Source organism: Bos indicus x Bos taurus, chromosome 5 (assembly GCF_003369695.1).
Source record: "Bos indicus x Bos taurus breed Angus x Brahman F1 hybrid chromosome 5, Bos_hybrid_MaternalHap_v2.0, whole genome shotgun sequence".
Classification (NCBI taxonomy): Eukaryota; Metazoa; Chordata; class Mammalia; order Artiodactyla; family Bovidae; genus Bos; species Bos indicus x Bos taurus.
This window is the reverse complement of record NC_040080.1, coordinates 91,217,418-91,239,023: the sequence shown is the minus strand read 5'-3', so window position 1 is coordinate 91,239,023 and position 21,606 is coordinate 91,217,418. Positions and strand designations below refer to the sequence as shown.

The 21,606-nt window shown below is 38.1% G+C and overlaps 1 protein-coding gene across 1 annotated transcript in view; it reads right to left on the bottom strand.

Annotated features, from left to right (window-relative positions):
- Nucleotides 1-1,662: 1,662 nt before the first annotated feature.
- The window catches only part of TMPRSS12 (transmembrane serine protease 12), a 35,790-nt gene continuing 15,846 nt past the window's right edge, over nucleotides 1,663-21,606 (bottom strand). The window contains exons 3-5 of the mRNA XM_027543494.1: nucleotides 17,118-17,386; nucleotides 8,055-8,197; nucleotides 1,663-1,998 (exon numbers count right to left, since the gene is read on the bottom strand). Of these exons, the coding sequence (XP_027399295.1) occupies nucleotides 1,747-1,998; nucleotides 8,055-8,197; nucleotides 17,118-17,386 (664 nt within the window). The 3' untranslated portion in view covers nucleotides 1,663-1,746. The remainder of the gene's footprint in view (nucleotides 1,999-8,054; nucleotides 8,198-17,117; nucleotides 17,387-21,606) is intronic.

Genomic DNA, 21,606 nt, shown 5'->3' with positions numbered 1-21,606 from the left:
CAGGCTCGTCTGTCCGTAGGATTCTGCAGGCAAGAATACTGGAGTGGGTTGCCATTTCCTCCTTCAGGAGATCTTCCCAACCCAGGGATCAAACCTGCATCACTTATATCTCCTGCATTGGCAGGTGGGTTCTTTAGCCCTAGTGCTACCTGGGATAATAATAATAGGAACTGAGTACCTTCAGTATATCAAAACTTTGTATAATCAACTTGTTTAATTATCACAACACTGGCGCCAAGTAGGTATCAATAATTGTCCCAACTCTTACAAATACTAAGTTAACAGAATGAAATTTGAAACAAAGTCTGTCTTAGGTTCCAAAATCTATCCTCTAATAGTCTCTTGTGGTGTAGAGAAATGTTATACAACTGAATTCTGGTTGGCTGAAATAAGTGAACTAAACTGGGCAAAAAGATAAGAGGTTGCAGATAATAGATGCTGCCTGATTAGATTGGCAGACCTAAGCAGTAAGTAGGACATACCTTTGAATTGAAAAGCAAGGATTTTCCCTCCAGTGCTGTCAATACATTCCGAAGAGTTTCTTAACATTAATATCCAGGGCTTATCAAGTGAATCTGAATGATAGTCAGGTAGAATAAACAGAAAATGACTAATGTATTATACTGATTGTTATAGAAGCATCACCCACTAATTCCTTATAAGACCTTGTCAATGGATAAACTAGGGTCTCCTTCAAAAAAGAAGAGTCAGTATCCCCTGAATGTTGCTCACATGTCTATAAAAAAATCAGTTTTCTACCCCTTGAACATTAAACTGCTGATGATCCCCAAGGGAATTAATTGATGGAAAACTCATGCTTACTTTCAGTTAAATCCTAAAATTAGGTTTAAGCTAAGCAAAACAAAACAACAAAAATACATGGTTTTAACTGGTTGAATATTAAAAGGAAGGATGAGAAAATAATTACTTCTCCTTTATGCATGAGTTCTCCAGAGTTTAAGGGAGATGTGAGTAGATTCTAATACTGTCTTTTTTGTTTTAATAATTCATATTATAGATTGGTCATCATAAAGTTAATCCCAGGTTGGTATTCTTGCTTTCTGAGCATGCTTCTCAGTCACCTCTCCTCACATTTAATTCAAGGGCCCAAGGAATACAGACTTTTAGCATGGGCTTCAAGAAAATAACGTTCAGAAAGTAGATTATAACATTGCAAAAAAAAAGTCTTAGTATACATTTCTAAATAAGAAGTAAATTATTTGGAGGTGTTTGCACCACAATTCTCTCTTGGCATCGGAAAGGAAGTATTAATATTAAATAGTTCTAATTAGAATTTGAATAATAGGCAGATACTTCTTCAAATATCCTTTGAGAGTCAGAAACAAGATGATAATTCAAAAACTATATATCATACAACCAAATGTTTTTGAATAAAATAAAACCTAACTTAAAAGTTTTGATTAACAAAAACCAACTTTTCTTTTAATTAACTCTTTATTATTTGACATTTATATACATTAAGTATATAGCTGTTTATACAAATTCTAGGAAGATATTCCAAATGCAAAATTATGATTATAAAGTATAACAAGATACATGAAGGAAGAATGTGATTGAGTGCCAAATTTGTAATCACTTATCTAATATGTCACAGTCCTTTTATTCCAAAAAATGTTCACATGGGAACTCTAAAATGGGCAATTATTTATCAAAAGAATAAATGATTTTCATTATGTAGAACCTGGAAAGGGACACGATGCAAAATAAAGATTCTTCAGAATTTTTTTATGGAGTTGCAAGTAAGACAACAGAACCTAAGGCTATAAGGACCTGTCCAAGTAGAATATTTATATTAAGTATGCCTTTATTGCTTGATTGGTAGAGTTGCTCTGTCAGCCACTTTTGGTTGAAGGATGGTGCACTATAGACACCAGGAAAATTTTTTCGACCACAGCCGTATCCGTAACTGGTAATTCCCATTACAAAATATCGTTTACGTTCTGGTAGGTAGCACATTAATGGTCCACCACTATCACCCTATTAAAAAAGTCCCAAAATAGTATTAGTTACTTCCAGTAGGCTTTAAACAACAATAAATCTGGAATAAATTAATCACACTAATCATATATTTATATAAATATACATTTTTAACTTACTTCTAACTTATAAAGATGCATAGATTTTCAGTTTTATATTCCAACTGAAACAGGTATTCAGTCTGGCCTGTTATTTTTGAGGAACCATATAGCTGGTGGATAAATTTTCCACCTGCATAGTTTTGAACCAAAATACTATAAATCGAATTGTTTGGATTTTTTAGTGTAGTTACTCAGGAGGAATATAATTTAGGAACTGTGCAAAATACTATAAATATTGTCTATTAGAATACTTGTATTAATGCTATGTAGGAATGGTAGAACTAAGATATATAATGGATTCATTTAGGTGTGTGTGTGGTTTGCTAACTAGAGGACAGGAGTGAACAGGCATCTTGCAAGACATGGCATCTTTCTGAGTGTTGACATTGACTGGTGCAGGATCATAGGAATAAATAGCTAAGCATGCAATGCAGGAGACTGGGGTTCGATCCCTGAGTCAGAAAGCTCCCCTGGAGAAGGGCATGGCAACCCACTCCAGTACTCTTGCCTGAAGAATTCCATGGACAGAGGAGCCTGGTGGGTTACAGTTCATGGGATCACAGAGTCAACATGACTGAGAAGCTAACATTTAATGGTATTACAAATGACAAATCTTTGTCATGGTTTATACTCGACTGTTAATACACTGAAACACCATTACTGAAGAGTATTAATCATTCAAAACAATAAGGACACTGAGATAACTGTTTTAATGCTTAAAGTTTAAAGACCATGTTTCTAAGGTGTTTTCAAATTCTCTATATAAGGAAAGCATTAAAAAACTATTTTTTGACAATTAGAATGTTTCATTTATGAATGCAATTAAATTAGATTGAATCCTTCTTTTCAGTAAGATTTTTAAGGAAAAAGATACAGGAAAGATAAACCCTGAATAGCAGAAATCAAAATGAGTAGGAAAAGATCAGAGCATGGGGCACTGTTTGGGAGTGATGTGCTGGTAGATTTAGAAGCAGTGAAGAAAAAAGAGGAATAAAGAAAGATTTAAAAGCCACAAGGGACAAAACAAAAAAACAGATAAATTGGATTTTGTAAAAAAAAAAAAAAAAAATCACAGATGGGAATTCCCTGGTGGTCCAGTGGTTCAGAATCCACCTGCTGATACAGAGGACATGGGTTTGAGCCCTGGTTCTGGAAAATTTCACAGGGTGCAGGGCAACTAAGCCTCTGTGCCACAACTACTGAGCCCCTGCTCTAGAGCCTGATGCTGCAACTACCGAACCCTGCACCCTCTAGAGCCAGTGCTCTGCAACAAGAAAGCCACTACAATAAGAAGCCTGCAATTAGAGAGTATCCCCCTCTCGCTGCAACCAGAGAAAGCCCATGTGCAGAAAGAAGACCCAGTGCTGCTGCTGCTGCTGCTAAGTCACTTCAGTTGTGTCCGACTCTGTGCGACCCCATAGATGGCAGCCCACCAGGGTCCCTGTCCCTGGGATTCTCCAGGCAAGAACACTGGAGTGGGTTGCCATTTCCTTCTCCAATGCATGAAAGCGAAAAGTGAAAGTGAAGTCGCTCAGTCGTGTCCGACTCGTAGCGACCCCATGGACTGCAGCCTACCAGGCTCCTCCGTCCATGGGATTTTCCAGGCAAGAGTACTGGAGTGGGATGCCATTGCCTTCTCTGAAAGACCCAGTGCAGCCAAAAACAAAAAGTGAGAAAAATAAAAAAAACACGATGGGACTTCCCTGGTGGTCTAGTGGCTAAGACTCTGTGCTCCCAGATCTGAGACTTCAATTACCACAACTAAAGATCCTGCGGTGAAGGTTGAAGATCCCGAGTGCCACAATTAAGACCTAGCACAGCCAAGTAAATATTAAAAAAAAAAAAAAATCAAAGATGGCCCTTCCCTGGTGGCCCAGTGGTAAAGAATCTGCTTGCCAGTGCAGGAGACACAGGTTGATCCTTAGTCAAGGAAGATCCCACATGCTGTGGAGCAACTAAGCCCATGTACCAGAACTACTGAGCCTGTGCTGTAGATCCTGGGAGCTGCATGTGCTGAGCCCACGTGCCACACTAGCGAAGTCTGTGTGCCTAGAGCTCTTGCTGTGCAACAAGAGAAGCCACCACGATGGGAAGCCTGCACACCGCAACAAAGAGCAGCTCCTACTCACCACAACTAGAGTACAGCCTGCGTAGCAGTGAAGACCCAGCACAGCCAAAAAGAAATAAAGTTGTTTTTAAAAATCATTAAACGAAACAGAAACAAACCATAGACATAGAAAATAAACTGATGATTACCAGAGGGGAAAGGGATAGAGAGGAATAAATTATTTAGAAGTATGGAATTCACAGATACAAACTACTATACATAAAATAGATAAGCAACAAGGATTTCAGTATCTTGTCATAACAATAATGGAAAATAATCTGGAAAAGTATACACATATAACTGAATCAATTTGCTGTACACCTGAAACTAATACAATATTGAAAATCAATTGTGTTTCTATTTAAAAAAAGATAGACAATAATAAGTGCTGACAAGGATGTGGAGAAATTAGAAACCCAAATAATCACGATGGTGTGATCACTCACCTAGAGCCAGACATCCTGGAATGCGAAGTCAAGTGGGCCTTAAGAAGCATCACTAGGAACAAAGCTAGTGGAGGTGATAGAATTCCAGTTGGGCTATTTCAAACCCTGAAAGATGATGCTGTGAAAGTGCTGCACTCAATATGCCAGCAAATTTGGAAAATTCAGTCAGTGGCCACAGGACTGGAAAAGGTCAGTTTTCATTCCAGTCCCAAAAAAGGCAATGCCAAAGAATGCTCAAACTACCGCACAATTGCACTCATCTCACACGCTAGTAAAGTAATGCTCAAAATTCTCCAAGCCAGGCTTCAACAGTACATGAACTGTGAACTTCCAGATGTTCAATCTGGTTTTAGAAAAGGCAGAGGAACCAGAGATCAAATTGCCAACATTTGTTGGATCATCGAAAAACCAAGAGAGTTCCAGAAAAACATTTGTTTCTGCTTTATTGACTATGCCAAAGCCTCTGACTGTGTGGATCACAACAAACTGTGGAAAATTCTGAAAGAGATGGGAATACCAGACCACCTGATCTGCCTCTTAAGAAACCTGTATGCAGGTCAGGAAGCAACAGTTAGAACTAGACATGGAACAACAAACTGGTTCCAAATAGGAAAAGGAGTATGTCAAGGCTATATACTGTCACTCTGCTTATTTAACTTATATGCAGAGTACATCATGAGAAACACTGGGCTGGAAGAAGCACAAGCTGGAATCAAGATTGCCGGGAGAAATATCAATAACCTCAGATATGCGGATGACACCACCCTTATGGCAGAAAGTGAAGAGGAACTAAAAAGCCTCTTGATGAAGGTGAGAGAGGAGAGTGAAAATGTTGGCTTAAAGCTCAACATTCAGAAAACGAAGATCACGGCATCTGATCCCATCACTTCATGGGAAATAGATGGGGACCCAGTGGAAACAGTGGCTGACTTTATTTTTTTGGGCTCCAAAATCACTGCAGATGGTAATTGCAGCCATGAAATTAAAAGATGCTTACTCCTTGTAAGGAAAGTTATGACCAACCTAGACAGCATATTCAAAATCAGAGACATTACTTCGCCAACAAAGGTCCATCAAGTCAAAGCTATGGTTTTTCCTGTGGTCATGTATGGGTGTGAGAGTTGGACTATAAAGAAAGCTGAGTGCTGGAGAATTGCTGCTTTTGAACTGTGGTGTTGGAGAAGACTGTTGAGAGTCCCTTGGACTGCAAGGAGCTCCAGTCAGTCCATCCTAAAGGAAATCAGTCTTGAATATTCATTGGAAGGACTGATGCTGAAGCTGAAACTCCAATACTTTGGCCACCTGATGCAAAGAGCTGACTCATTTGAAAAGACCCTGATGCTGGGAAAGACTGAAGGCAGGAGGAGAAGGGGATTACAGAGGATGAGATGGTTGGATGGCATCACCAACTCAACGGACATGAGTTTGAGTAAACTCCAGGAGTTGGTGATGGACAGGGAGGTCTGGCATGCTGCAGTCCATGGGGTCTCAAAGAGTCAGACACAACTGAGTGACTGAAGTGAACTGATACATTGCTGAGATGGCCAAAAGGCACATGAAAAGATGCTCAACATCACTAATTATCAATATTAGAGAAATGCCAATCAAAACTACAATGAAGTATCATCTCACAGCAGTCACAATGGCCATCGTCAGAAAATCTACAAACAGTAAATACTGGAGAAGGTGTGGAGAAAAGGGAACTCTTCTACACTGTTAGTGGGAGTGTAAATTGGTATAGCTGCTGTGGAGAACAGTATGCTGCTGCTGCTGCTAAGTCGCTTCAGTCGTGTCCGTCTCTGTGCGACCCCATAGACGGCAGCCCACCAGGCTCCCCCGTTCCTGGGATTCTCCAGGCAAGAACACTGGAGTGGGTTGCCATTTCCTTCTCCAGGAGAACAGTATAGAGGTTCCTTTAAAAACTGAAACTATAACTACCATATGACTCAGCAATCCCACTCCTGGGTATATACCCAGAGAAAACTATATTTCAAAAAGATTACATGTACTGCAACATTCATTGCATCACTGTTTACAATAGCCTGGACACAGAAACAACCTGAGTGTTCATCAACAGACGAATGGATAAAGAACATGTGATACACATATACGATGGAGTATTCCTCAGCCATTAAAAAGTGATGCTGTTTGCAGCAACATGGATGAACCTCGAGACTGTCATACTGAGTGAAATAAGTCAGACACAGACAAATATATGATATTGCTTATATGTGAAATCTAAAAAAAAGGAGTACAAATGAACTTGGTTACAAAATAGAATTAGAGTCACAGATGTAGAGAACAAACTCATGGTTAATAGGGGATCAGAGGGGAGGGGTAAATTGGGAGATGGGGATTAACATATACCCACGACTAGATTTAAAGCAGATAACTAAAGAACCTGCTGTATAGCACAGGGAACTCTACTTAATGTTCTGTAATGACCTATATGAGGAAAGAACCTTAAAAAAGTGAATATATGTGTATATATGTGTGTGTGTGTGTGTGTATAACTGATTCACTTTGCTCTATACCTGAAACTAACACAACATTGCAAATCAACTATATTCCAATAAAAAACAGAAGAAGTCTCAAATTGTTGCACAAGAATGTAAAATGGTGTAGGCACTTTGGAATACAGTTTGACAGTTCTTTAAAATGTTAAGAATTGACTCAGCAGTTCCACTCCTATGTAGAATTTCCAAGAGAAAGAAAAACATACTTACACATAAAAACATGTACACAAATATTTATAGCCATGTTATTTGTAATAGCCAAAAAAGCAGAAATAGCTTAAATATCCATCTACAAATGGATGGATGAATAAAATGTGACATATCCAAACCATGGTATATTATTTGGCAATAAAATGAAAAGGTATTAATACATGCTATAATGGAGACAAACCTTGAAAACATTATGCTAAGTAAAAGAACCTAGTCACAAAAGACCACAAATTGAATGATCCTGTTCATAGGAAATTTCCAGAATAGGCAAATCTCTACAGGCTAATGGTTGCCTTAATGGGAAGAGTTTTTTTTTTTTTTTTTTTTGAGGGGGGTGACAAAAGTGTTCTAAAAATTAGATTACGGTAATGGTTCACTACTCTAAATATAAAACCCCCCACTTTTAAATGGGTGAATTATAAATTATAAATTGTACCACCTTTAAAAAGGTGGTAATGAAAAAAAAAAGATTCAAGGCAAATATCTCTTAAGGTTGATCATGATTGTAGAAACCAAGGAATCAGGCAAGCACGATGATTTGGATTGTTGGAATACTTAAAAAGGAGAAAAATAATTTAGACTTGAGAATTAAGACTTCACCAGAAAGTGATCAAAGACTTGTTCAGTTCCTTTCTGTCTTTAGAAAATATTGCTAATGAAAATTATTTGGTCTTACCCTGCAAGAATCAAAAATTCCATCTTCATCACCTGCACAAATTGAGGTGTTAGGAACTATACCCCCATAGCTCCTCTCAGAATTACAGAAACTTCGAGAAATATAATGCACTTCTGCTTCATGTAACTCTTTGGTAACATTACCTATTAACAACAACAACAAAAAAATACCAGTTAAATTATTTTGGAGAGCAGACATTTTGATAGCAATATGAAATGTTCATGTTCAACAGGTTTTCTTTCCATAGTGACTGATTGAACAATTATGTAAAATTGTATCCAGATATGTATGCATGTATGAATGCCTGGAGATATGGTGAAAGAAAGTCTACCAAGTCTTAACGATAGTTATCTCTAGATAGTAGGAATTTCAGGTTACTTTTTTTTTTTAATGTTTGCTCTCTTGTGTTTCTTGGAGGTCTCACAGAAGGATCTGTAGTGTTGCAAAATAAAACTATAAAAATTATCAAGGGCTAAAGAAGTAAATGGGGTCACAAAGAGTCGGACACGACTGAGCAACTGAACTGAACTGAAAGAGGTAAATGCTGAGGTCAGTCTTATGTTGTAAGTTGTGAATAATTTTAATTAAATTTTCTAATGATGCCGTCTTGCAAAATGTTGAACGTGAAAATAAAGCAGATTTCTAATTCATGTATTCCCATAACTTCTATGCTTATTCTTGAACATAAAGTGGTTCTTTGCTACAGAAAAGATAGGAAGATACAAGATAACACTTCAGATTATTCTAAGATTTATCCACAGAAAAGCTACTGTAACAGCAGCATCTGATACCATCAGACTGTCTCAGAATTGCAGTTATCACATGTGGAAGCTGAATATTTTATGTGCACCACATTCTTCCTTGGCTTTTCAAGTAATAAGACATTTTACCCTTTACTGCAAGTGGGAAAATGACCAAACTGTTCCATTCACAGAATTCCATTCTCCTGGAATTAGTCTAGAGGTGACTATATTTGGTATAAGCCTGCTGCTGCTACTGCTGCTAAGTCACTTCAACCATGTCCGACTCTGTGTGACCCCATAGACAGCAGCCCACCAGGCCCCCCTGTCCCTGGGATTCTCCAGGCAAGAACACTGGGGTGGGTTGCCATTTCCTTCTCCAATGCATGAAACTGAAAAGTGAAAGTGAAGTTGCTCAGTCATGTCCAACTCTTCGAGACCCCATGGACTGCAGCCTACCAGGCTCCTCTGCCCATGGGATTTTCCAGGCAAGAGTACTGGAATGGGTTGCCATTGCCTTCTCCGTTGGTATAAGCCTAGTCAATTGGAATACTTATCCAGCTTTTTTAACTGGAGCTGCCAGAGAATAGGAGAAGGGAATGGCACCCCACTCCAGTACTCTTGCCTGGAAAATCCCATGGATGGAGGAGCCTGGAAGGCTGCAGTCCATGGGGTTGCTGAGGGTCAGACACGACTGAGTGACTTCATTTTCACTTTTCACTTTCATGCATTGGAGAAGGAAATGGCAACTCACTCTAGTGTTCTTGCCTGGAGAATCCCAGGGACGGGGAGCCTGGTGGGCTGCTGTCTATGGGGTTGCACAGAGTAGGACATGACTGAAGTGACTTAGAAGCACCAGCAACCAGAGAAGAATCTGTTTCACCCTAGTCACATGATTAGCTATTAATATAAGTTTAAATCAGCCTGCAGCCATAGTTCCACACTTATGAGGACAGGCAGCCTGAGAAAGGAAAGTCAACATGGATAGAGAATAAGAAAAGGAAATAAAAATAAAGTATATCTAATGACATCCAAATTCCTGGATCAGTGCTTCCTAGAGGAAAGACGCATTTCTACCCTTGGTTTTCAAATAATTAAAGTAATACTGGCTGTATATAAAAGAGTATATGTAACATAGATGTTAACCAGATATAATAATGGAATGAACATCTGTAAACCTACTACCTGATTTATGAACAATACTAACCCAGTGTGATATTGGTGTAGGGTTATTCAAAATAACTAGCGATTTTTGAAGTGAATAGGAGAAAGAGAGTCCAGAAATAGATGCCTGTGTTTTCTGTTCTGTTCCACTGGTTACTTAGAATATTCTTGCACAAATACTATACTGCTCAATTACAAACACCCTCTTCCAACAACACAAGAGAAGACTTTACACATGGACACCACCGGATGGTAAATACCGAAATCAGATTGATTATATTCTTTGCACAAAGATGGAGAAACTCTATATATATAGTCAGCAAAAACAAGACCGGGAGCTGACTGCGGCTCAGATCACAAACTCCTTATTGCCAAATTCAGACTTATATTGAAGAAAGTAGGGAAAACCACTAGACTATTCAGGTATGACCTAAATCAGATCCCTTATGATTATACACTAGAAGTGACAAACAGATTCAGGGATTAGATCTGATAGACAGAGTGCCTGAAGAACTATGGATGGAGATTCTTGACATTGTACAGGAGGCAGTGATCAAGACCATCCCCAATAAAAAGAAATGCAAGAAGGCAAAATGGTTGTCTGAGGAGGCCTTACAAATAGCTGAGAAAAGAAGAGAAACAAAAAACAAAGGAGAAAAGGAAAGATATACCCATTTGAATGCAGAGTTCCAAAGAGGAGAGATAAGAAAACCTTCCTCAGTGATCAATGCAAAGAAATAGAGGAAAACAATAGAATGGGAAAGACTAGAGATCTCTTCAAGAAAATTAGAGATACCAAGGGAACATTTCATGCAAAGATGGGCACAATAAAGGACAGAAATGGTATGGACCTAACAGAAGCAGATAAGAAGAGGTGGCAACATTACACAGAAGAACTATACAAAAAAGATCTTCAGGACCCAGATAACCATGATGTTGTGATCACTCACTTAGAGCCAGACATCTTGGAATGTGAAGTCAACTGGGCCTTAGGAAGCATCACTAGGAACAAAGCTAGTGGAGGTGATGGAATTCCCACTGAGCTATTTCAAACCCTAAAAGATGATGCTGTGAAAGTGCTGCACTCAATATGTCAGCAAATTTGGAAAACTCACCAGTGGCCACAGGACTGGAAAAGGTCAGTTTTCAAAATACCAAAGTGCTCAAACTACCATAGAATTGCACTCATCTCACACACTAGCAAAGTAATGTTCAAAATTCTCAAGCCAGGCTTCAACAGTACATGAACCGTGAACTTCCAGATGTTCAAGCTGGATTTAGAAAAGGCAGAGGAACCAGAGATCAAATTGCCAACATCCACTGGATCATCAAAAAAGCAAGAGAGTTCCAGAAAAACATCTCCTTCTGCTTTACTGACTATGCCAAAGCCTTTGACTGTGTGAATCACAACAAACTGTGGAAAATTCTGAAAGAGATGGGAATACCAGACCACCTGACCTGCCTCTTGAGAAATCTGAATACAGTTTAGGAAGCAACTGTTAGAACTAGACATGGAACAACAGACTGGTTCCATATCGGGAAAGGCTGTATATTGTCACCCTGCTTATTTGACTTATATGCAGAGTACATCATGAGAAATGCTGAGCTGGAGGAAGCACAAGCTGGAATCAAGACTGCTGGGAGAAATACCAATAACCTCAGATATGCAGATAACACCACCCTTATGGCAGAAAGTGAAGAAGAACTAAAGAGCCTCTTGATGAAAATGAAAGAGGAGAGTGAAAAAGTTGGCTTAGAGCCCAACATTCAGAAAACGAAGATCATGGCATCTGATCCCATCACTTCATGGCAAACAGATAGGGAAACAATGGAAACAGTGAGAGGCTTTATTTTGGGGGACTCCAAAATCATTGCAGATGGTGACTGCAGCCATGAAATTAAAAGACGCTTGCTCTGTGGAAGAAAAGTTAGACAGTTAAAACCTAGACAGCATATTAAAAAGCAGAGACAAAAAACAAAAAAGCAGAGACATTACTTTGCCAACAAAGGTCTGTTTAGTCAAAGCTATGGTTTTTCCAGAAGTCATGTATGGATGTGACAGTTGGACTATAAAGAAAGCTGAGCGCCAAAGAATTGCTGCTTTTGAACTGTGGTGTTGGAGAAGACTCTTGAGAGTCCCTTGGACTGCAAGGAGCACCAACCAGTCCATCCTAAAGGAAATCAGTCCTGAATATTTATTGGAAGGACTGATGCTAAAGCTGAAACTCCAGTACTTGGCCACCTGATGCGAAGAGTTGACCATTGGAAAAGACCCTGATACTGGGAAAGATTGAAGGTGGGAGGAGAAGGGGACGACAGAGGATGAGATGGTTGGATGCCATCACTGAGTCAATGGACATGAGTTTGAGTAAACTTCCCTGGTTATGGACAGGGAAGCCTGGCATGTTGCAGTCCATGGGGTTGCAAAGAGTCGGACACAACTGACTGACTGAACTGATATAAATTATTATATAGATACAAGGATTTAAGATTATAATTATTTCTTCTTTGACATAGGAGTTATTTAGTAGTATATTTAAAATTTTTCAAATGTGTGATTTAAATTTTTTTGGTCATTTTTAAAGAAGCTTTATTTATGTTTAATTTACATAACAATTCTCAGACTGTAAGAAGGCAGTTCAATGATTTTTGGTAAATTTATACCAGGCTCACATCCAGTTTTAGGATACTTCCACTCCAGTGAGTCCTCTCCATGCCCAGTTGCAGTCAGTTCTCACCTCCAGCCTCACACTCAGAAAATGACTGATAGAATTTCTGTCTCTGTAGGTTTGCCTTTTCTAGGAATTTTGTATAAATAAATCAGTTGATCATAAACATAAGTTGGGTTGTTTGGGGGTTTTTTTGGACTCTGTATTGTGTTCCATTGATCTCTGCTATGTTTAACCAACCAGCACTGCAGAAATACAAAGGATCATAAGAGACTACTACAAGCAAATATACACCAATAAAATGGATACCTTAGAAGACATGGGCAAATTCTTAGAAAGGTACAATCTCTCAAGACTCAACCAAAAAGAAACCAAATTTGAATTAACAGTACTGAAAGTGAATCAGTAATTTAAAAACTCCCAACAAACAAACAAATATCCAGGACCAGATGGCTTCACAGTTGAATTCTACAGATATCACAAAAAAGAGAAAATTATAGGGCAGTATCACTAATGAACATAAATGCAAAAATCCTTAACAAAATACTAGCAAACAGAATCCAACAATGCATTAGGAGGATCATATATCATGACCAAGTTGGATTCAGCCCAGGGATGCAAGGATTTTCCAAGGTCTATAAATCAATCAGTTTGATACATTGTATTAACAAATTGAAAAATAAAAACAATATGACCATCTCAATAGATACAGAAGAATTTTTATAAAATTCAACATCAGTTTACAAGAAGAGCTCTCCAGAAAGTGGGCATAGAGGGAACATACTTCAACATAATAAACGCTATAACTAACATCATACTCAATGGTGAAAAGGTCAAAGCATTCCTTCTAAGATGAGGAACAAGACAAGGATGCCCACTCTTGCCACTTTTATTCAACATAGTTTTGGAAGTCCTAGTCACAGTAGTTGAAGAGGAAAAAGAAAGAAAAGGAATCCAGACTGGAAAGGAAGAAGTAAAACTGTCATTATCTGCAGATAACATGATACTATACATAGAAAATTCTAAACATGCTACCAGAAAATAAATCAATACCATACTGTCTTAATGGCTGTAGTTTTTACTATAGGTAAATTTAAATTAGGTAGAGTAACTTAGTTTTGTTGTTCTTCAAAAAAACTTTTTGACTATTCAAAAAATATCAAGAAATCAAGGTTCTTTGCCTTTCCAAATACATTTTAGGATCAACTTGTCAAATTGTATAAAAAACTTTGCTGGGATTTTGATAGGGATTGCATTGAATATATGGGTCAGTCTGAGGATAATAGCCATATTAACAATATTGAGTCTTTGAATCCATGAATGTAGTATGTCTTTCAATTTATTAGGTCTTCTTTAATTTCCCTGTGTAACATTTTGTAGTTTTAAGCATACATGTTTTGCACATTTTTAGTTTTTTTAAAATCTTAATTGGGATTCGTTGAGCTTCTTTATTTTAAATTAAAGTTTTGTGTTGTTTTTCTTTTTCCATGAAATTCAGGTAGTTTGGGGCCATTATTTTCTTCAGCTATTTTTTTGTCCCCATTTTTTCTCTCTTTCCTTTCCAGAAATCCCACCATATGTATGCTGGTATACTTGATGTTGTGCCACAGGCCTCTCTGAGTGTGTTTATTTTTCTTCAAGAATTTTTTCTGTTTTCTCCAGATTATATTATTTCTGTTCTGTAGTTTAAGTTTACAGATGCTTTCTTGTGCCATATCAAATCTCTAGAATTTCCATTCGGTCCTTTTTTAAATTGTTTATTTCTCCACAGGCATTCCCTATTTGTTAAGTCATTGTCATTACGGTTTTAATTCTTTGAACAATAATTTGTTTAATTTGTCAAACATATTTAAAGAGCTGCTTTGAAGTCTTTGCTGTATTCAACATCTAAACCTCTCCAGAGTCAGTTTCTATTGACTACTTTTTTCCCCTGAATATAGGTCACATTTCTGTGGGTTTGTTTGGTTTTTTTTCTTAGTTTTTTGGATGTCTTACAGTATTTCTGTTGAAAATTGTGCATTTTCAGATTAATGTACTGTAACAACTCTGGGTTTTGATTCTCTTCTCAACAATGTTGTTGTGTTTTCTTAAAAATAACTTGCTTGGACTTAAACTGTAGAATCTGTGTGTCCCACACTGTGTGACTGTTGATGTCTCTGCTCAGTCTTTTAATTCTGATTTTTACCTTTTAACCTGCCTTCACAGGGCTTATCCATGTATGTGTATAGTTTACTAATCAGTTAATGATTTGGGCTTTCATCCTCTGCTGATGAATCTATGTATGGTTTGGGGAGCATGTTCAGAGTTCAGTCAGATTTCAAGTCTGCCTTGGTTTTCATTTTATGCTAAGCTCTCTCAGGTTTTTTTCCCCACACGTGTATACATGTGTGTTTCCCAGTAAACCAAGGATGTTTGGAGAGCTTATCTAGCCATTCTGTAGCTGTCTAATTTTGAGGTTCTTCTTGTCAAATTTCTGAACTTTTCCACTCCTGGCTGCATCTAGGATCACAATCCCAGACCAGCAGAGCTGTGTGTTCCCCCATTCATCTCTTGCTGAGTCCAATACTTGTTTAAAATTTATTTAAAAAAATTTTTATTTAGTTTTTTGAATCAATTACTTTTATTGACAGTGCTGCTGGCCTGGATTATCAACTACTACTCCAAATCAAGTCCATATCCTCTGGTAGCAAGATCCTTTTTCCTCATGATCCTCTTGATCCTCTTGATCTTGGTAAAGCTATTATACTGACTGATCTGAAGGGGAGTTAGGAGCAGCCACAGCAAGAAAACTACAAGTTCCTCTTTTTACCCAAATTTCTAGATGCTTATAATAAACAAATACTCTTCAATTTATTGTGCGTTTTTATTTCCAGGGCTCTGAAATGGTTGCTTTTGACAGTTTTTGAGTTTTTTTTCCAATTTATGCTTATGTTGGGGGATGAGGATTTGCCAACCTCCTTATTCCATCATATTCCCATCTCTCTTATTTCTAAATTAATTGTAATCAGAGTATATAGTCTGTACATTACCTGTCCTTCAAACTTGGAGATTTTCTTTATGGCCTAGTTAGCGGTCAGTTTTTATAAAGGTTCTACCTGTACTTGAAAAGATGAAAGTGTCTGATTTTGGGGTGCAGAATTTTCTGATTTGGCTATTAAATCAAGCTTGCTAATTCAAACATTATAATTTTATTATTATTATTTTTTTACAACCAACACTTTTATTTGCATTTATTTTTTGCAGCATTTATTCCGGGGCCATAAGTTTTCGTTTCTTCAGTTTCTTCTGGGATATCTTTTTCCTTCTGTGCAACCTCCTCTTCTGGCTTAGGAACAATCTGTTCTTTTTCAGTAAGGATCATCTCAATATGACAGGGAGAGCTCATGTAGGGGTTGATCCAACCGTGAGCTCTGTAAGTCCTGCGCCGCATCTTGGGGGCTTTGTTCACCTGGATGTGCTCAGTGCCCAGAGAAGCTACATCTAAGCCCTTAAGTTCAGCATGACTCTCTGCATTGTTGAGCATGTGCAGTAAAATCTCAGCACTCTTTTTGGGCCGCCGACCCTGCGTCCAGCCCCAGTTTGGCCTGTGCACACCCACCAGCTCCACCGCTGTAATGACAGAATGGCACACATTGCTTCTTTAAAGTGACATCCTTCAGATACTTGGTGGCTTTTCGGATATGCATACCCATTACGGCCTGGGCAGTTTCACGAGTGTTCTTAAAGTGAACACGAAGATTTGAACCTCTTGATTTGCATGATTTTGTGGGGTTGTCTGGGTCAAGTGAATAGCCCACCATTTTTAGAGGTCACTCAGGCCACTTACTGGAAAAGCAAACATTATAAATCTTTACTAATTTTTCATCTGCATAATATGCCAATAATAAAAGAGTTGTGTGAAAATTCCCTACTATCATAGGGAAGTTATAATGTTTGTCGTACAATTCTATTTTTCTTTAATATTGTCTGCAGAGACTGTTTTCTATTTTTTTTAATTCCTTCCATTAGTTCAGATAGTCAATTTTTTGTGCACCTTTGTGTACTGTAGAAAATACATAGCAATCAACTTGTTTGATACTAAACAGTACACTAAATAAAAAGGATACTAAATTTGATTCCTTATAGCCAGAAGCTTATCATTTAAGATAAGCAGATCTGCCACAGAACTTGCTTTATCACCTAGGAGTCTCAGAAACTATAGAAACACTTGGAACCATCATTCTCTCTGAGATAGTCTAAAAGTTTAAGTGTCTTGACATGTAGGCACATATAACAAAAGAAGTCTCTATTTCTGCTTTGGAAGATAAATTTCTCTCTCCCACAAGGAAGAAAAAAACATAGAAAATTAAAACACATTTTCTTTTCACTGGTTTATAAAGACCTACTGTTTAAACTCATGATATAAAGAGATATAAAAACATACATAAAAGAATTCACCCTCTGCCGATTATCAGGAAAACCTGTATCAGCAAAACTCAGATTATAATTACCTTCTTCTTTTGTTCTTCCCCAGCCACTTATAAAACATGTTGTGTTTTTGTTTAGTCTTTGGAAAACACCAAAAGGTAGACAAATAGGCTGAATGTAATTATTATAACGCACTGCTTTTTTTAAGTGAAAAAGTGCAATATCATTATCATAAGATTCCACGTTGAAGTCTGGATGGATAATGATTGCATTAACTTTGATCTTCTTGCTGTATGGCTCACTCCCTTTTATATTATTAGTTCCAATCACAGCTCTCCATATTACAGGATTTCTGAAAGAAAGTAAATGCTTTTGTTATAAACATGGTTATTTAAGTAAATATTCTTTTTCTCCCACTAGTTTTTGTTTTTCTCATGTTAGATTAATAACAAAAAAAAATTAATCCTACTTTCATCTGACAAAGTCGTATCAAGGAAAAACCTAACTACTGTGATGTAGTTTTGAAAGGAGAAAAAGATCGGTGGGACAGAAAGTCTCAAACGGATTCAAGTACCTGAGAAGAACTCCTTATTGCCAAACTCAGACTTAAATTGAAGAAAGTAGGGGAAATGACTAGACCATTCAGGTATGACCTAAATCAAATCCCTTATGATTATACAGTGGAAGTGAGAAATAGATTTAAGGGCCTAGATCTGATAGATAAAGTGCCTTATGAACTATGGAATGAGGTTCGTGACATCGTACAGGAGACAGGGATCAAGACCATTCCCACAGAAAAGAAATGTAAAAAAGCAAAATGGCTCTCTGGGGAGGCCTTACAAATAGCTGTGAAAAGAAGAGAAGCGAACAGGAAAGATATAAACATCTGAATGCAGAGTTCCAAAGAATAGCAAGAAGAGATAAGAAAGCCTTCTTCAGCGATCAATGCAAAGAAATAGAGGAAAACAACAGAATGGGAAAGACTAGGGATCTCTTCAAGAAAATCAGAGATACCAAAGGAACATTTCATGCAAAGATGGGCTCGATAAAGGACAGAAATGGTATGGACCTAACAGAAGCAGAAGATATTAAGAAGAGATGGCAAGAATACACAGAAGAACTGTACAAAAAAGATCTTCACGACCCAGATAATCACGATGGTGTGATCACTCACCTAGAGCCAGACATCCTGGAATGTGAAGTCAAGTGGGCCTTAGAAAGCATCACTATGATGGTACTGGCACAAAGAAATATAGATCAATGGAACAAAATAGAAAGCCCAGAGATAAATCCACGCACATATGGGCACCTTATCTTTGACAAAGGAGGCAAGAATATACAGTGGATTAAAGGCAATCTCTTTAACAAGTGGTGCTGGGAAATCTGGTCAAACACTTGTAAAAGAATGAAACTAGAACACTTTCTAACACCATACACAAAAATAAACTCAAAATGGATTAAAGATCTAAACGTAAGACCAGAAACTATAAAAATCCTAGAGGAGAACATAGGCAAAACACTCTCTGACATACATCACAGCAGGATCCTCTATGACCCACCTCCCAGAATATTGGACATAAAAGCAAAAATAAACAAATGGGACCTAATTAACCTTAAAAGCTTCTGCACATCAAAGGAAACTATTAGCAAGGTGAAAAGACAGCCTTCAGAATGGGAGAAAATAATAGCAAATGAAGCAACTGACAAACAACTAATCTCAAAAATATACAAGCAACTCCTACAGCTCAACTCCAGAAAAATAAATGACCCAATCAAAAAATGGGCCAAAGAACTAAACAGACATTTCTCCAAAGAAGACATACAGATGGCTAACAAACACATGAAAAGATGCTCAACATCACTCATTATCAGAGAAATGCAAATCAAAACCACTATGAGGTACCATTTCACGCCAGTCAGAATGGCTGTGATCCAAAAGTCTACAAATAATAAATGCTGGAGAGGGTGTGGAGAAAAGGGAACCCTCTTACACTGTTGGTGGGAATGCAAACTAGTACAGCCACTATGGAGAACAGTGTGGAGATTCCTTAAAAAACTGGAAATAGAACTGCCTTATGATCCAGCAATCCCACTGCTGGGCATACACACTGAGGAAACCAGAAGGGAAAGAGACACGTGTACCCCAATGTTTATCACAGCACTGTTTATAATGGCCAGGACATGGAAGCAACCTAGATGTCCATCAGCAGATGAATGGATAAGAAAGCTGTGGTACATATACACAATGGAGTATTACTCAGCCATTAAAAAGAAAACATTTGCATCAGTTCTCATGAGGTGGATGAAACTGGAGCCTATTATACAGAGTGAAGTAAGCCAAAAAGAAAAACACCAATACATTATAATAACACATATATATGGAATTTAGAAAGATGGTAACAATAACCCTGTGTACAAGACAGCAAAAGAGACACTGATGTATAGAACAGTCTTATGGACTCTGTGGGAGAGGGAGAGGGTGGGAAGATTTGGGAGAATGGCATTGAAACATATAAAATATCATGTATGAAACGAGATGCCAGTCCAGGTTTGACGCACGATACTGGATGCTTGGGGCTAGAGCACTGGGACGACCCAAGGGATGGTATGGGGAGGGAGGAGGGAGGAGGGTTCAGGATGGGGAACACATGTATACCTGTGGCAGATTCATTTTGATATTTGGCAAAACTAATACAATTATGTAAAGTTTAAAAATAAAATAAAATTTAAAAAAAAGAAGAAGAAAGCATCACTATGAACAAAGCTAGTGGAGGTGATGGAATTCCAGTTGAGCTATTTCAAATCCTGAAAGATGATGCTGTGAAAGTGCTGCACTCAATATGCCAGCAAATTTGGAAAACTCAGCAGTGCCCACAGGACTGGAAAAGGTCAGTTTTCATTCCAATCCCAAAGAAAGGCAATGCCAAAGAATGCTCAAACTACCGCACAATTGCACTCATCTCACACACTAGTAAAGTAATGCTCAAAATTCTCCAAGCCAGGCTTCAGCAATACGTGAACCGTGAACTTCTGATGTTCAAGCTGGTTTTAGAAAAGGCAGAGGAACCAGAGATCAAATTGCCAACATCCTCTGGATCATAGAAAAAGCAAGAGAGTTCCAGAAAAACATCTATTTCTGCTTTATTGACTATGCCAAAGCCTTTGACTGTGTGGATCACAATAAACTGTGGAAAATTCTTCGAGATGGGAATACCAGACCACCTGATCTGCCTCTTGAGAAATTTGTATGCAGGTCAGGAAGCAACAGTTAGAACTGGGCATGGAACAACAGACTGGTTCCAAATAGGAAAAGGAGTACATCAAGGCTGTATATTGTCACCCTGTTTATTTAACTTATATGCAGAGTACATCATGAGAAATGCTGGGCTGGAAGAAGCACAAGCTGGAATCAATATTGCTGGGAGAAATATCAATAACCTCAGATATGCAGATGACACCACCCTTATGGCAGAAAGTGAAGAGGAACTAAAAATCCTCTTGATGAAGGTGAAAGAGGAGAGTGGAAAAGTTGGCTTAAAGTTCAACATTCAGAAAACGATGATCATGGTATCCAGTCCCACCATTTCATGGGAATTAGATGGGGAAACAGTGGTAACAGTGTCAGACTTTATTTTTGGGGGCTCCAAAATCACTACAGATGGTGACTGCAGCCATGAAATTAAAAGACACTTACTCCTTGGAAAGAAAGTTATGACCAACCTAGATAGCATATTCAAAAGCAGAGACATTACTTTGCCAACAAAGGTTCGTCTAGTCAAGGCTATGGTTTTTCCTGTGGTCATGTATGGATGTGAGAGTTGGACTGTGAAGAAGGCTGAGCGCCGAAGAATTGATGCTTTTGAACTGTGGTGTTGGAGAAGACTCTTGAGAGTCCCTTGGACTGCAAGGAGATCCAACCAGTCCATTCTAAAGGAGATCAGCCCTGGGATTTCTTTGGAAGGAATGATGCTGAAGCTGAAACTCCAGTACTTTGGCCACCTCATGCTAAGAGTTGATTCATTGGAAAAGACCCTGATGCTGGGAGGGATTTGGGGCAGGAGGAGAAGGGGATGACAGAGGATGAGATGGCTGGATGGCATCACTGAGTCGATGGACGTGAGTCTGGGTGAACTCCGGGAGTTGGTGATGGACAGGGAGGCCTGGCGTGCTGCGTGCGATTCATGGGGTCGCAAAGAGTCGGACACGACTGAGCTACTGATCTGATCTGAGCAGTTCTTATCAATGGACAAATGGATGAATTATTCAATAAATGGTATTGGAACTAACAAGTTTGAAAAGTGAAATAAATTAAATCTCTGAAAAATATTAAACAGTAAAATAAACTCCAAATGGATTAAATATTTAAATACACAGATCTTTTAAATAAAGACTTATCTTTCAGAGACACATAAAGTGGTATGTCTGAGATTACTTTCAAAATAATTGGAGGGGGAGTTGGCAAGAATAAAGATGAAATAAGATCAGGCATGAGCTGATGAACCGAAGCTTCGTAATATGTATTGGGAATTCACTAAACTGTTTACTTTTTAACATTTTTGAAATCCTTGAATA